At 34.0% G+C, this 15808-nt stretch overlaps 3 protein-coding genes across 3 annotated transcripts; 2 read left to right on the forward strand and 1 right to left on the reverse strand.

Annotated features, from left to right (window-relative positions):
• Positions 1986 to 4730, reverse strand: LOC109348882 (50S ribosomal protein L19-1, chloroplastic-like). Its single transcript, XM_019589484.1, has 5 exons — positions 4634 to 4730; positions 4250 to 4534; positions 3376 to 3462; positions 3153 to 3286; positions 1986 to 2399 (listed from the first exon to the last, which is right to left on the reverse strand). Exons 1-5 carry the CDS (start codon positions 4658 to 4660, stop codon positions 2291 to 2293), a joined length of 642 nt encoding a protein of 213 aa, XP_019445029.1. The 5' UTR covers positions 4661 to 4730; the 3' UTR covers positions 1986 to 2290.
• LOC109348883 (classical arabinogalactan protein 9-like) lies at positions 8254 to 9049 on the forward strand. The gene has a single exon (XM_019589485.1). The coding sequence runs from the start codon at positions 8472 to 8474 to the stop codon at positions 8865 to 8867; it is 396 nt and encodes a 131-aa protein (XP_019445030.1). The 5' UTR covers positions 8254 to 8471; the 3' UTR covers positions 8868 to 9049.
• Positions 12231 to 15005, forward strand: LOC109348884 (FAD-dependent urate hydroxylase-like). The gene is made up of 6 exons (XM_019589487.1): positions 12231 to 12582; positions 12700 to 12846; positions 13100 to 13165; positions 13303 to 13465; positions 13721 to 13949; positions 14279 to 15005. Exons 1-6 carry the CDS (start codon positions 12341 to 12343, stop codon positions 14782 to 14784), a joined length of 1353 nt encoding a protein of 450 aa, XP_019445032.1. The 5' UTR covers positions 12231 to 12340; the 3' UTR covers positions 14785 to 15005.

A 15808-nucleotide genomic window follows, 5' to 3' on the forward strand; every position in this document is an offset into this window, starting at 1 on the left:
GTTAAGTACACTATCCAGTGCCTTATAATGATTAAGGGTAACACACCTACAAGAAGGTAGATGCCTCATGGTTATGAAATTTGTGGACTTCAGCCTATGACTCACTTCAAATTAAATTTGATTTTATCTTTTATAAAGTGAAATTAAGATGCATATAACCAAATCCATTGTTGAAATACTCTTGTTTAAAACATTTTGTAAATAAATCCACTCGTACAAAAATTTTGTTTTCAAAATACCTTTTTTTATATCACCAGGAAGAAGAGTCTGTGGAAGTGAGAAATGAGGAGAGTTAGTTATTTAATTGGAGGGTGTGCTCTGATATGTGAATTTAAATTGATGTGTTATTTTTTGGTAGTTTTATTTCATGTATTACCAACATTTTTTACTTGTGTTTCATTCTATTTTAAAGAGGAACCCACTCTTGCAGTTGTTAGTCCTCAATTTTCATCTAGAAAATAAGTATTACATGTGTTGGTTTATAAGTGTGAAAGTGTGAAATATAAGAGAGTAGGAGTGAAGGAGTTTATAAATAGAAAAGATTCATGGAACTGATACCTTAGGGTCAGTTTATGAGTTGGATTTTAGAGGGAGAAGAAGGAAAATTGAAGGATTGAGAACCATGATATGCACCTGTGAGATGACTCATAAGCCTTCTATTTCCCTTCATTTCCCTCCAAAATCAAACTCTCAAACAAACTCTTAAGGTTTTGGTTCAAAACAGGGTGTCTCACTTGTGACTCTTCACTCTTCTCATACCCCGATATAAATAGAACTCATTGATGGTTGGAGGCTCCCCGATCGTATTCTGGTCCAACAAGTAGTATGAGAGTCGATGATTCGGTTGGGACATAGTATACTTAAAGGAGAGCATAGCAGAAAGTGTATAGTACCCACACTTGGGGAGATTGTTGAGTTTATTAGTGTGAATTCTCACATTCGATATGAGGAGAGAAGAGGAGTGAAAGAGTTTATAAGTATGAAAGGCTCATAGAACTAATGTTTTAAGGTTTTGGTTTAAAACGTGGTGTCTCACTTATAGCTTCATACTCTTTCCATACCTCGATAACATAAGACTCCCGGTGGTTGGAGACTCTCTAGTCACAGTCTGGTCTAACAAGTGATATTAGAGCCTATGGTTCGGTTAGGACATGATAGACTTAAGAGGAGCGACCAAAAAGTGTGTGGTACTCACACTCGAGGGAGAGGATTGGTGAATTTATTCAAGTGTGGATGCTCACATTGGATATGCGAGGAGGGACAAAGAGTTTATAAATAGAAAATGCTCATGAAACTAATATTTTAAGGTTTTGGTTCAAGACGTAGTGTCTCACTTGTGTCTCTTCACTCTTCTCATACCCCAGTAAGGCAATAGCAATGGAACTCCCCAGTGGTTGAAGGCTCCTCGATCACAGACTGGTTCAACAAGTGGTATTAGAGCCAATTGTTTGACTAGAACTTTGCGGACTTAAGGAAAAGTGGACCAGAAAGTATGCGGTGTCCATACTTGAGGGGAGATTATTAGGTTTATTCAAGTATGAAGTCCTACATTGGATATGAAAGAGGAGTGAAATTGTTTATAAGTAGAAAAGACTTATTGAACTAATTAATGTCTTAAAATTTTGGTTCAAGGTGTAGCGTCTCACTTATAACTTTCCATTCTTCTCATATCTCAGTAACAATAAAACTCTCCAGTGGTTGGAGACTCCCCATCCTCATCCTGGATATTTGAGTGTTCACTTCTATCAAAAACACTCAGTAGCAATGGAAATGTTGATGAATCTTAGATAAAGTAAATGAACCGCAAAAAGTGTATCAACCCCTCCAACTTAACTAAATACTCATTCAACAAATAAATGTTAATGACACCACCTTCTATAAGTTCTTTTTAACTCATTATAAGCTTCCTTGATAAGCTTATTGACATAAAATAAAAATAATTTATATTCATAATCTCTCCCAAAAAACTTGTTTACATGTGAATATGATAAACCCCAATAAGTTCTCCATAATCCCTTTCGGACATGGCAATATTAACAATGTACTTTTCTTCATAACTTGGCTTTCTACCGTGTGATAATAATAATGCAGAAGAAACATAATAAAATTTCTCAAGTTTATCGAGGACAACTACACTTGTTTCCATTTCAGGAGAATAAATTAAAGTCAAGAAAACTTACATATTTTACAACACAGCAAAATGAAAAAAGAAATCAAAATATGGATCTGCAATCACTTCTGACACTTAACAGCATACCATTTCAACGATGAAAAGTGGGTAACTGGCGTCTCATTTGAAAGTGGAGAGTCTGGGAAGCTTGTGGCGTAGATAGTACAATCTTGCTCTCCGGACCTTGCGGTGGTTCACTACTTTGATTTCTTTGATGTTTGGTGAGTAACTGTGGCAGGGAAAATAAGCATCATAGCAGAGGGATATGAAAAGTTACTTTGATCTTAACCATCATTCGGTAACATAATGAGTGAAGCATTTGGCTACTTTGATAAATAAATTTGAATCTTAATATTAACTTCATAAATTTTTATTGTACAGCATAGACTGGAGACAAGAATTATGCAGACAAGCATTGCTTGTTTATCAGGTTACACCTTGAAACATATATGTATATCTCACCCTCCATACTTTCAGAAGAGAGGAGAGATATTTTCAGACTTCAGATTCAGGTTGGCTTCCCAACATTACAGAATGATATATAGGAGATGCTTTTCTATTTTTCTTACAAGTTACAACCCTGAAATGGAAATGAGTGACTCCAATTTGTAACAATCTGAGATGCATATGGATTCTAGAACAAGGTTACCTTGAGTCCTCCTAGTCCTCAACCAATTTCCAAACAATTTGAGCTTTCAAAAGGTGCACATTTACCAGTAGTAGCACACCATCAACAACATAATGCAGGTATTATACATGGTAGTAATCTAACTTAGTTTTCGCATCCCCCAAATGATATCATGCAACTATTTCCTTTTTGATGTTTTTAGTGATGTATTAATCCCAAATTTCTGTCTCTTTCAAGCTTGGGTATCCTACTACAACAATTGCATACACAGCAACATAGCCAAAAGAAACATCGACTAGTACAAATGAAACAAACAGTCTGTAAATATTAAGTTCCAAAAAGGAGGAAACTTACACTGGGAAGACTATCTCAACCCCAACACCAGCAATAATTCTTCGGATTCGAATAGTTGTGTGAATGCCAGAGTTTTGTCTTGAGATAACAATACCTTTATAGATTGACAACCTACGTTTGTTCTCAGGAACCTCCTGCAAGTAGGATAACAATAGATCACCTTTAAATTCATGTCATCTCAGGCACCATATTAAAAACCTTCCGCCAAAAAAATTACTAATACCAATTTGATTTCCACAATATCTCCGGTCCTAATATCTGGAGTGGCCCTCTCCTTTTCCGATGCCTCAATTGCCCTTTTATGCAATATCTGCATGAACAACAAGCATTTAAGAGCTCGCCCACAACTCACTGGTTGATGTCGACACAGAATGTAACAACACATCTAGAAAGGATGCAGATTAGGAAAACCTAACTACAGACTGAAAACACCAAGCTTTAATAACTTGAAAGATAACCTTCAGACTAAGGAATTGGTTAGAGGACAGGATCCTCATAATCATCATAAACAATATTGTTGAAAAACAACTCATTTCATCATCAAACAATTGATGTGGCAACTTATGATGATGGGTACTCCAAAATGGTAGGTGTGGCAGTCTCACGTGCATACCTAGTACTCATACTTAAGAGTATACATGGGCACTTTACCCATAACCCGCATGATTAGTAGGTAGGTACAAAATATCACTCAAATACAGGCCAATGAGTCACCAATCCAGGCAAAAGATCAAGTTTTGTTGCGAAACTATCCTTTTCCCTATTAAATGAAACAAATTGCTATTTTACTTCCTCTAAATCATGTTCCGTATATATATCTTTGCTTACTTGAAATACTGTGTGAAATATTATCCAAATATTGTGATTGTGAACATTGTATTTATTGGTAAATACCAAAATCACTCATTTACCTTATTTAGAAACCAAATTCACCATACCTTGTACCACGCATCGCGTTCATCATAAAAAGTCTCATGAAATTAATGTAAAAAGTGGTGAACCGAGCTTAACCAAGTGAACCACGCGTAACAGGTAACTAATGTCAATAGTAGTAGTAACATATAAGGTGAGATAAGAAAGTGGGATGAAGAAACTACCCCCATGATGTCTCCAAGCTTGACTCGAGGTTTTCTGGTTGGCTTGGCTTCTGAAACTTCTTCTTCTTGTTCTTCAACATCAACTGAAGGCGCTTCTTGTTCTACATTTTGAGCATTTTCTTGGGGTTCAGACTCAGCTCTCACAACAAAACCAGCCCTATGTTTTTGAACACTGTGACTCCATGAAATTGAAGTGAAGGGGGTGTTACGATAACCCAGCCGAGAGGTGGGACAACAAGAAACAAAACCCACCTTCGCAATCGGAATTTGTGGCATCACAAACCTCTGTCATTGCAAATTTCCCAAATTAATACATACATAATACTAAAGTTCTGAATGCTAAACAATAATAACAATAATGAAGTATTTGATAGAGCAGAAAACCTGAAGAAGGATTTGGGAAGAAGCCATGAGCTTTGAGTAAAAGGAAACAGGGTCACATAATAATAGAGTAAGAAATCCCTTACTTATCCGTTGCTACTATCCTTTCCACCTTTTCTTGGGCCTCAACTATCAGAACATGGGCCTCAAATCTCAGAACATGGGCCTCACTTGCCCGGCCCAAACAAACATATTGCTTTCTCCCGCTCCCGCCATCTTCGCTGTCCTCTCTTTCTGCATTTAATAAACACTACTAAAACCATACAGTTACAACCTTAATTGTGGTCACTGGCCTTCTTTTTTTTAAAGACAATGTGGTTTTCTTGTAATTTCTTTCTTACTTTTCCAATATGTAAAAAAAAATATCCAAGTTCTCCTGTACAAAGCTGTATACACAATGGTTTTTTTTGTATTATCAAAAATATTATTCTCTTACTTTAAGAAGTACATAACTAATCATTTTCGGGTTGTACGACTACCTCTCCCAATATGTTTTGGCTCTAATAATATATTTTATATTTTATTTTATATAAAATTAGAATGAACAACTTATATATAACTCATATTTAGAAATAAGTCTCACATCATTTTTCATTATCAATTAATTTAAAGATAAATATATTAATAGAGCCAAATCCAACTTGTTTTTTTGACATCTTTAGTAATGGTTAGATGTAACCTTCGATTTTGTCCATTAAATTTATATAGAGTGAGTATGTTTGAAAATAAGAAATTGAGTTGAATAAACCTTTTTCGTCGATAGCATAAAAGAATTGAAACCGCTTTTTTGTATCACTAAAATATCATTTCATTTTATGAGTAAAGAACTAAACTTTTGAAATGCTTGCTAACTGTACGTTACTCTCGTGAACCAAACTATTTACTTATTAATCTTTCTATGATATAACATAGCTTTACATTGGCTCATCACCTTATTAATAATTCATAAAACCAGTTTTTTTGGTACTGCAGAAAGCAAAAAAAGGAAAAGAACTAACACACTAGGACAATTGAAGGCCAGTAACATATTGCACTCAAGAGGTGCTAAAGACCAGATCGAGTGCTGGATAGAAGAATGAGACCCTCTTCTACCTAAGCAGTTTGCCACCTTGTTAGCTTCAAGAACAACAAACTTAATCACTACCTCCCACTCCCAAGATAGCCAAGCATACACCTTAGAGACAATTCCAGATATGCTAAAAATGCGGATCTGAAATTACTCATCAAGAACGTGGACAACCTCAAGACAGTCGCTCTCAAGAATGAGCTTCTTCACGCCCAAATTTCAAGTCATATCTAAGCCCGATCCATAGCCAAAAGCTCAACTAGGACAGAGGATCCCACTCCAAAATCAGAAGGGAAACCCGAAATCTACAAACCTGAATGATCTCAAAGAACATCACTTCCTCCCATGATCTTGGAGTCACGAATACAACTATCATCAACATTTAGCTTAACTTGACCTTCCGCAGGTCAACTCCAAAAAATGGAAGGTAGGTCTTCATCCATATCAGGACTACTCCCTATGTCTTCATTCATAAAACCAGTTTGATGCACGTATATCGTGATGATATAGATATAATACATCTGCCTCAAAATTGAGTAACAACCAAATATTTATGGAGCCATGAAAGGCTTGTTCTCAAGAGTGCGTGCATATCAGAATAAAAACTAAGGCCACTTTTTTTAGTACCATATTTCTTTTCTTTTATGAGCCTGACCCCTTTTTCCCTAAACATTTGTTCCTTCAGGGATTTTTGTACAATGAAAGGCCAAATGAATGAGATTGACGTCTCAAACCCTTGTTTTTTAACACATTCATTATTTTATGGTTCATTAATCTTGTATGCTCGTTCTGCTTTTGCTTTTCTGTTCATAAAATTCTTGCATTTGAAATTTGGAGTTGTGATTATATAAATGGTATATTTTTGTTGTCAAAAAAAAAACATATAGTTGTTCATTCATTAAATTGAAACTGAAATGTTATATCCGAAATATTGTCAAATATTGATATATATACAAATCAAATGAATTACAAGTAGAATAATGAGCTTTGCAATATTCAGTGTTTTGGTGTATGACTAAGTGACAAGACGTTATTCTCGACCCACCTGGACCGATTTGTCTTGATATTTTTCTTCGACTATTCTATTCTTAATGTGAAAGTAATGGTGCATATTGCCATTTCCTAAAGTTGTCGTCATATTCCACTATGCAACCCTTCAACTCATCCCATTTTTTTTTTATCATTTCCTAATGTTTTCTCATACACTTAAATCCTAGATATGGATTCACTCATCCTCGTCTTTCCATGAAACCACAATCATAGCCACGATGCTACCAAATTAGTGGTCATGGTTACAACATTTTCAACCCAAAATACCTCGTAAACATCACAACCAGAATGTGTATTCATGAATCATGCGATTTGTAATTATTCGTTAGTGAAATTAACTGTCTGTTATGGATAATGTAACAAAGCTGCAATTAACTGAATTACTCCAACTTAATTATAGTCTGTGCACAAATTAAATTTGTTAAATAAATGAATCGATGAATACTAGTTTAACAGCCCAATTTATAAGGTTAGTTCATGCATTGACTTAATAATAATAGAGCATATTTTTTAATTCCTTCGGTATTTAAATAGTGAACATATCTTTACACATATCAATTGCACTACATCCATTAAATGGAGCTCATGTGCTTCCACTACCTTATTTTTTCAATTTCCTCTCATTATTGAGACAACAATATACTGTTTTGAATTGTGTACTGTGTTACATTATTCTCATTTATAAGAAAATAAAACTTGAATTAAATATGTACTAGAGATGTTATTTATTTTTTCATTCTGATTTTTGTTTTTGTTTTTATTTATCCGTCTTATTTAGAAATTAATAGTGAATTAATTGTTTTTCAAGTTAACCCGCTGGAAAATTTTATGATAAAACAGAGAAAATGTATAATAAAAAAATATAGTTAAACAACGTGATTATTATATTTTTTTTTAATAGACGTGTTTTTTCCTAATGTGACAAAAAATAGAAACAACTTTAGTATTTATTCAATATTTTTAAGCAATCAAAAACGATAACACACATAATTTTTTTGGTTTCTAAAGCCATCTTCTATCACAAAACTATATACTACTTCATGTATTTCTTATTTTTTATTAGTTAAATAACTAAAACAATGATTATTATTAATTTTATATTTTTTGATCAATGAAAAATAAGATGTACAAGGATTGTTACACATTGTAGGATAAAATATGTGATTCCAATATTATCTTATTTTATGGGCAAAGAATTAATTTCTTTTAAACTATGTATTGTCCCTAATTTTTCAAAAAATTAAAATTTGCTTTTAATTAACATGGGAATTGAATGAAACCTTAGGTCACTAAACGTACCCATTATAATCGTTGTTGGTGATAATATTACATAAAATGACTCATAGATAAGATAGGTATCATCCTGTTATTAAAGATGTTTTTTCTCTCTTATTTCATCTCAACATGATTTAATAAGTTAGATCAACCTGGTTAGCAAAAACACACACTACACCCATTTCTAATAAAAACAAGGACAAATATTTAATGGCTTATTCGAATTCATTGGTGTTGGACCTTACAAGATGCTTCTCCACCTTCAACTTTATCTTCTCTTGATACGTGTCAGTGATTGCATGAAACATTTGCGCATTTCAGTGGCACCAAAATAAATACTGATTCTTTCAACTTTACTTATCCTCAAAACTCTTATATATCAATATATTATCAATCACAACACCACCCACTCACTTCCACTTAATTCTTCCCTTTCTCCACCGTCAAGCCATGGCACTCACACGTTTCATTCTCATCCTCACTCTCGTGGCATTCTCCATAGCCCATGCTCCTTCCCCTGCACCCACACGTGCCACCCCACCGACTGCTTCGTTGGGCCCATCCCACCCTCCACCTCCCACCTCCACGATTTCATCACCTCCACTACTAAGTGCTGTAAGCCCAAGCCCAGGCCCATCTGCTTCTACATCACCACCTTCACCCCTTTCTCCTGTCCCCACTCCTGCTTCATCACCATCTTCGTCATCAGGGTCAGCACTGTCACCGTCGATTGGAGAACCGCCGTCAGATACTCCGGTAGCCTCAAAACCAAACAACGCCTTTGTTGATAGAAGCAGCTTCTTCATGCTTGCATTCTTTGCTGCTGCTCAAGTCATTCTTGCTTAGTAACCTCACACTCGTGTGTTGCTTTTTATCTGCTATGCTATTTTCCTTTCTTCTTTTTAGATTTTGTGGATGATTTTTGGGGTGCTTCATCATTAGTGTTTTCTATGCATTTGTCATCACGTTGTAGCATCTTGTAGCTGACCATTGAATAAGAAACAGTTCGTGATTTCTACTTTTGTTTATTATGCTCTAGTTATACAGCCATATTACTATAGTAATCTACTTAAAGGGTTTATACTATATAATGTTCATATGGCTTGCCTTGTAAAATAAAACCACTCTTCCTTTTTGTGAAGAAGCAACATTCAAGTCACTTACCTAAAGTAAGTCTAAACTCAGTGTTGTCATAATTAATATAAGTGGGAGTTCACTTATTTTAAGATTAAGTTAATAAAATTATTTCTTATTTTAGTTATTTATTTTATTTATGAAAATCAATTCTAGAAATAGGTGAATGTTAATAGATGATTTAAGGGGAAAAAATATATAAATTTTGGATGAAATTATACAGAAAAAGACGTGATTTTTCAATATAAAAATTATACTCTTTTAACTTTTGGATGTGGTGTTTATTTTTGCTCATGGGTGAGTTGGTGTTGGTAACGTTTATTATTGGGCCTAACTTTCTAACCCAATTTTAAATGTAAGTTAATTATTGAACTCAAATCTAATTAAACATGTATTTTTTTTAGATGAAGTCTTCTAAATATTAAATATTATTATGAATATTAATAAGATATTAAATATTATTATGAATATTAATAAGATATGAAATAATATATACATTATAATAATAAATCAACGTGAGCATGTTGGGTCAGGTAATTTTTGTTTGGTGACCCTAAATATTATCTAATACTAATTTTTATACTTATAGACTCTTGATGAAATCCAACCATGATCCATTATGAGTGGGTCAATCCAACCTATTATTGCTTTGCATTTGCGGATTCATCTAACTTGTTTGATTCTCTGCTGTATAATTTATTGCTTTGAGTTATCAGTTTCGAAGTTGGACGTTTCTTTATTGAAGAACAATGTCATTGGAAGAGATAAGAGGATGCTTAATAGGGTAAGGTAAGTACATGATGGAATATTTGCAAGTGTTATAAATTAGAGAAAAGGGAGAGTGAAAAAGGTTGGGTAGTGGGTAGTATTGATAGCTATGAAAAGAGGAACATATGGAAGAAAGCATTGAAGTAGAGTTTACTTTTGAAGACGAAGGAGGTGGCACTTTGGAAGAAAGAGTTAAAGGAGGAATTGGAGGAGTTAGTGGTGGAAGAATATGAAGAGATGGATTATATTGAAAGTGATGTGCACATGTTGCCTATCAAGTTGCACATGAAAATCTTTTATTTTACTTGGTTCTAAACTATGATTAAATATCACCCGTTTTCAACACATCATTTTGGTTTACTTATCCCAAATAATTATTTTTAGAAAGACATGTTTTGTTTGGGATTCTCGTAACTTTAATAATTTATAATCTGTTATTGTTTTTATTTAAAAATTTGACAGTTAACATTTTGAAAGAAAACATGTTTTCATTTTTATTTAGTATTGGAGATATATCTCATCTTACTTCTAATATTTGATTTCATAGTAAACTGTTAAAAAACAATAGCAGTAGAAATTTTGTAAGTTTACTGTTTTACAAGATGAATGTGTGTTTTTTCAAATACAATTTCTAAAGGCTAATAAAAATAAGAATTTTCTTAACACATTATTTTTTTGTTATTATACCAGTGTTATTTGCTCATCTTTTTTTTTTAAAGAACTAATTTATTTCGAGCTATGTAGGTATCATTTATAACAAATGTCACTCATAGGAATCAAACTTTTAAACTTTTAGTTATCCTAAAAATCTAGCAAGATTTTATACCACTAGACTAACACTTTCTTCATTTCAATCATCCTTAAAACATTATAAGAGAATAGGTTTCTAGGGTTCTTTGTCCTCTATACTTAAATTGGGTCCATGTTAGAAAATCCTAAAATTAACAAGGACTAAGGAGGATATCACTCGTCTCATCTTACCACCACATTGTGAAGCCTAGACCTTGGGACCCACCTTATTCACTCCCCATGGTTCACTTGTAATAAGTTGTAACAGAATACAATTCTCTATCCACAATAATCCTCCATTGACAATTTGTCAATAAACAAGCATATAAATTTTGGCTCATGTAACTAGGCATTCGTGCGTGCTAAAAAGTAAAGAGTTGTTTTCATTTCTAATCGAAATAAACAAGGACAATTTATTGAATATTCCAAGTATATATGAGTTTAGTATACAATGGCGTGAACTAATATTTTGTGGGTGTGCCACTAGGTATACAATTTATGGAGCACTATACTTCCACTTTTTGCTCCACTTATAACTTACAAAGGGGTTCATGATCAGTACAAAACAAATTGATTTAACTATTAATGGAAATCATGGAATATTCCATTTTCAAAAGTAAATAAAACGTAGCTGTCAAACTTATACTTTGGCATATAAATTCTACATCATGTTGTAAGATTTTTCGTATGGACTCCTATCATTAGTTGACCATTCTCTCCCCTTGCATCATTGCATGTATTTTTCTTTTTCTAAGGCATGGGGTGAAATAAAAAAAAATGAGCATACCTTATTTAGCAAAAACAAATCTTTTTTTTAAAAAAAAAATACCAAGTTAGTTATTCACAAGGAGGAGCACAACTGACAAGCCTTGACACTTTATAAGCCCAATAAAAAAATAAGGGTCCTTAATTATAAAAAAGTTATACATTAAAGTTTAAAAATACATATAATGAGACAGTCGTGCAAATTATAAGGATTGAATAAAAATTAGCATTAATTAAAAGAGAAATTAAATATGTGAATGTTTACCCAAAGTTTTAAAAATGAGGGTTACATAGACATCATGAGATTGAGAGTGTAGGGTACATTTTCTTTTCATGTTTACTTATTATTCCATTTTAAGAACTTCAAGTTAAGATGAAAAGTATAATTTTTTATATTTTATGGACCCCTTTTATGATGGGCGTGGACAGTTGCCCTTTCATGATTGGAATCTAAGTACCCTCACTGAAAGGTATCTCTGAGGTATCAGTACACATATGATTCTTTGTGATTAATTAAAAAAATATTTAAATTAAAAATTGAATAATTAAATATTTTTTTAATCTGTCGTAAATATATTATATTTTTTGGGACCGAAGATATGTGTACCATAATAGTGGGTTAAAAATTGCTATCCTTCCATTAGTTGTAAGCAATTTTCACCATTGAATGGCACTTGGAAGTTGGAATATGAGAATATCTCTTCTGCTCTTACTTTTGTTCTATACTCTCCTTGAATAGAATATTACACACCACTAGTTTATATGGCCAAAAGCTGAACACACATACACTAACACAGTAACACTATCCGTTCATAAACTGTTGAGCTATTATCAATTATCTCTGTATTGAAACATCATTGTTCATGGCTACAACAACCTCGTCTTTTGTCTTTCTTAAGTCTCCTATACCTTCCTCACAGCCTTCTCATACTACTACACTATTCATGCACAATGTTCCTTGCTTTCACTCTGGAATTCAAACACGCAGAATCAAAGGAATCAAAGCTCAATACGATTCTAATGTTAATGTTAATGTCCGAAAAGAACATGTTGTTATTGTAGGTGCTGGGATCGCAGGCCTTGCCACTGCTCTTTCCCTTCACAGGTTTCAAGTCAAAAACTTTCATTGTCTTGCTAATTATGTTTCCTATAATTCATTAAGATGTTTTAACATTTATGATTTACTCATGCATCGTGAATGTGTTGTGTGTTGAATGGTTAGGCTTGGAGTTGGGTCCTTAGTACTGGAGCAGGCAGAGTCACTTCGAACCAGTGGAACTTCACTTACCCTTTTCAAAAACGGGTGGAGGGTACTTGATGCAATTGGAGTAGCCAATGATCTCAGAACTCAATTCTTAGAAATTCAAGGGTACCTACATGATTTTTTTAACAATGAATAAATGGTCAAAACTTAGGTGTTGTTAATTAGATACCTGTGGTAATGTTCTTCCATAAATGTACAAGTTATTTTAATTGATGAACTGTTAGCATTTGTTGGAAAAGAAAAACAATACTATATCCACACAAAAAAACATGTAAGTACTGGTTTAAATAAATTTCGGTAACTTGTTCAATGCCTATATCAGCTGAGCTTGAGATGGTTCATAATATCAGCTGTACAGGATGGTGATCAAGTCCGTGGATGGGAGGGAATTACGCGATTTCACTTTCAAAGAAGAGGATGAAAGGTATGGTCTTAAATGTGGTGTGTGGGTGGGATATTCTTCTTTATCCTGGACTTTCTCATTACTTTTGTCAATTTCAACACACATTAAATTGTTGTGAAAGAATATCTATCAAATGCTTAAGAAGGGGTATCCTGCAGCCAGGAAGTTCGTGCAGTGGAGAGGAAAGTGCTTTTAGAAACTTTGGCTGGCCAGCTCCCCAAGGATACCATTCAATTTTCTTCGAAGCTAGCGAAGATTGAAACAAGTCCAAACGGGGAGAGCATGTTGGAACTTACAGATGGGTCTAAGTTGCTTGCAAAGGTACTGCCATTGCGATTTAATTAGCTACACTCTAGAGTCTAAACCATGTACCTTCTAGAATTAACAAGTTTTAAAGGATAACTATCCTACTCTAAAGGCATAGAACATATATGGTTGCCAATTAAAACACGATTGGCTATGATTTGAATCTAAATATCATATTAAGTGTTGAAAATTGGAACTTACATACACAATCACCAATTATGAAGATCTCGTCTTTAAATGTCTCAACAAACTAACTTCATCTGTAAACAGATTGTAATAGGGTGCGATGGGATTCGATCACCAATAGCTAAGTGGATGGGATTTCCTGAGCCAAAGTATGTTGGTCATTGTGCTTACCGTGGACTTGCCTCTTATCCAGATGGACAGCCTTATGGACCAAGAGTAAATTACATATATGGAAGAGGGTTGCGCGCTGGATATGTTCCTGTTTCTCCAACCAAAGTTTACTGGTTTATCTGCTTCAACAGTACATCACCAGGTCCATAACAAAAAATTCCACACATCACTTAACTTAATAGCCAATAGTTTGCATCTGCATCTTTTTAACTTATTTTGGCTAGATATGCTGGTAGATATATAATACATTCAGTCAAGACTCAAGAGTCATCACCTAATAGCTTAAGCTTTTGACCACCTATGTTGTTAGAGATACAATAAAGTCATTAAAGTGTCTTCACGAAATAGCTTAAGCTTTTGGAGGAACTAGTTTATGAATCAGATGGCACAAAAATGACTTTATTATATATCTAACACATGCCATTTACTTTTGTGAGAGTTCTTATGAAAAATAGTTATGATCAATGGCAGGTTCAAAAATAACTGATTCATCGCTGCGCAAGAAACTAGCCAAGGAACTAATCAGGGATTGGCCTTCAGAGCTTTTAAACATAGTGGATTCTACACCGGATGACACAGTCATTAGGACTCCACTGGTAGATCGGTGGCTTTGGCCAACGATAACTCCACCTGCTTCTGCAGGTAGTGTTGTGCTGGTCGGAGATGCGTGGCACCCAATGACTCCCAATCTTGGTCAAGGTGCTTGTTGTGCACTTGAGGATGCTGTGGTTCTTGCTAAAAAACTTGCAGGAGCCATAAAGTCCGAAGACCCTTCTGTTGAAGAAGCTTTAAGGTCATATGGCACTGAAAGATGGTCTCGTGTATTTCCGCTGAGCATACGTGCAAACCTTGTGGGTTCCCTTTTGCAGTGGGAGAACTCAGTAGTGTGTTCTGTGAGAAACAATATTGTCATACCTAAGCTAGTCAGGCTTGGGCCATTGCTGGAACATACAAATTTCACTTGTGAGAGTCTATAAAGCAAAAAGAAAATTCATTTATTCTCAATACAACTTATACCGCATTTAATCATTGTAAAGGTAAGCACTTGTTCTCATTAATCATTACTATTGCAATAGGTTGCTTGGTATAAACCCAGTATTGAAAATTTCCATACTTACAAGTACATCAATAATTCTATGTCAGTGTTACCCATTTTTAAGCCTTTGGCCTATTGTTATTGGAGATTTAATGGTTGTATATCTATGTTGTCTATGTTCATTAGTTTGTGGAAAGAATAGCTCAGTGCCATCAAGCTGTGAGTATAGACGCATCAAAAGTTTCAGATACACTTAAAGTGTGAGCTTTGTTCCTTTGGTTCTCCAGAACCACAAGAATCCTTGGTTAAAATAGATTCTAACCCTGAATCATTTGAGATTTTAAAAAAGGATTTTTCTTTGGAGGTGGCTTACAACCAATTGCATGTGGTGCTCTGATATAGAAATAAATTTGTTAATTTGGAATGCAGTCAAAATTGGAGTTTCTGAATCAAGAGACATACCAGTAATCTATTTCTAAAAAGTCAAATGATGGAAGATACTTAGGTAAATCTACTGGAGAATTAAGCATTTCTCATTTTTTAAATAATCTGAAAAAATTCTATTTATATTTTAAGAAGTGGGATGTTTCTTTCTCAATTGGAAGAGTCAAATGTTTTTTTTCTTCTATTTTCTACTTATGACCAAGTCTTGATGAAGAATGATTTTCTGATCAAATTTAATTGCTGATAATGATGCCTAAATTAGGGGATGTAACTTAGTTTGTTGGACTCTACCTATATTTTAAGAGCAATTTAATAACACCAATAAGTCGCCTTCATAGTTCATAGTTCATAGTTCATACAATCCTTTTGCTCTCTTCTTCCTTTCCCTGCTTTAAATAAAATAACAAGCTCATTGAAATGCCATTTTGACAAAAAACAAATAAAAAAAATTCGTGGCTAAGCAAATAAGTTAGAAAATACCATGATCAGTATAGAAAAAAATGCCAGAAACAAATTCAGTA

This window comes from Lupinus angustifolius, chromosome LG06 (genome assembly GCF_001865875.1).
Source record: "Lupinus angustifolius cultivar Tanjil chromosome LG06, LupAngTanjil_v1.0, whole genome shotgun sequence".
Taxonomy (NCBI): Eukaryota; Viridiplantae; Streptophyta; class Magnoliopsida; order Fabales; family Fabaceae; genus Lupinus; species Lupinus angustifolius.

Bases quoted from the DNA above. Each gene is read 5' to 3' on its own strand.
- LOC109348882 (XM_019589484.1), bottom strand. From the start codon at position 4,660: ATGGCTTCTTCCCAAATCCTTCTTCAG. The intron at 3,463-4,249 runs GTAGTTTCTTCA...TTGTTCATGCAG, and splicing joins AGCTTGGAGACATCATGGGG to ATATTGCATAAAAGGGCAAT. The intron at 3,287-3,375 runs GTATTAGTAATT...TCCTACTTGCAG, and splicing joins ATATTGTGGAAATCAAATTG to GAGGTTCCTGAGAACAAACG.
- LOC109348883 (XM_019589485.1), top strand. From the start codon at position 8,472: ATGGCACTCACACGTTTCATTCTCATCCTCACTCTCGTGGCATTCTCC.
- LOC109348884 (XM_019589487.1), top strand. From the start codon at position 12,341: ATGGCTACAACAACCTCGTCTTTTGTCTTTCTTAAGTCTCCTATACCT. The intron at 12,847-13,099 runs GTACCTACATGA...TCAGCTGTACAG, and splicing joins CAATTCTTAGAAATTCAAGG to GATGGTGATCAAGTCCGTGG. The intron at 13,166-13,302 runs GTATGGTCTTAA...GGTATCCTGCAG, and splicing joins TTCAAAGAAGAGGATGAAAG to CCAGGAAGTTCGTGCAGTGG.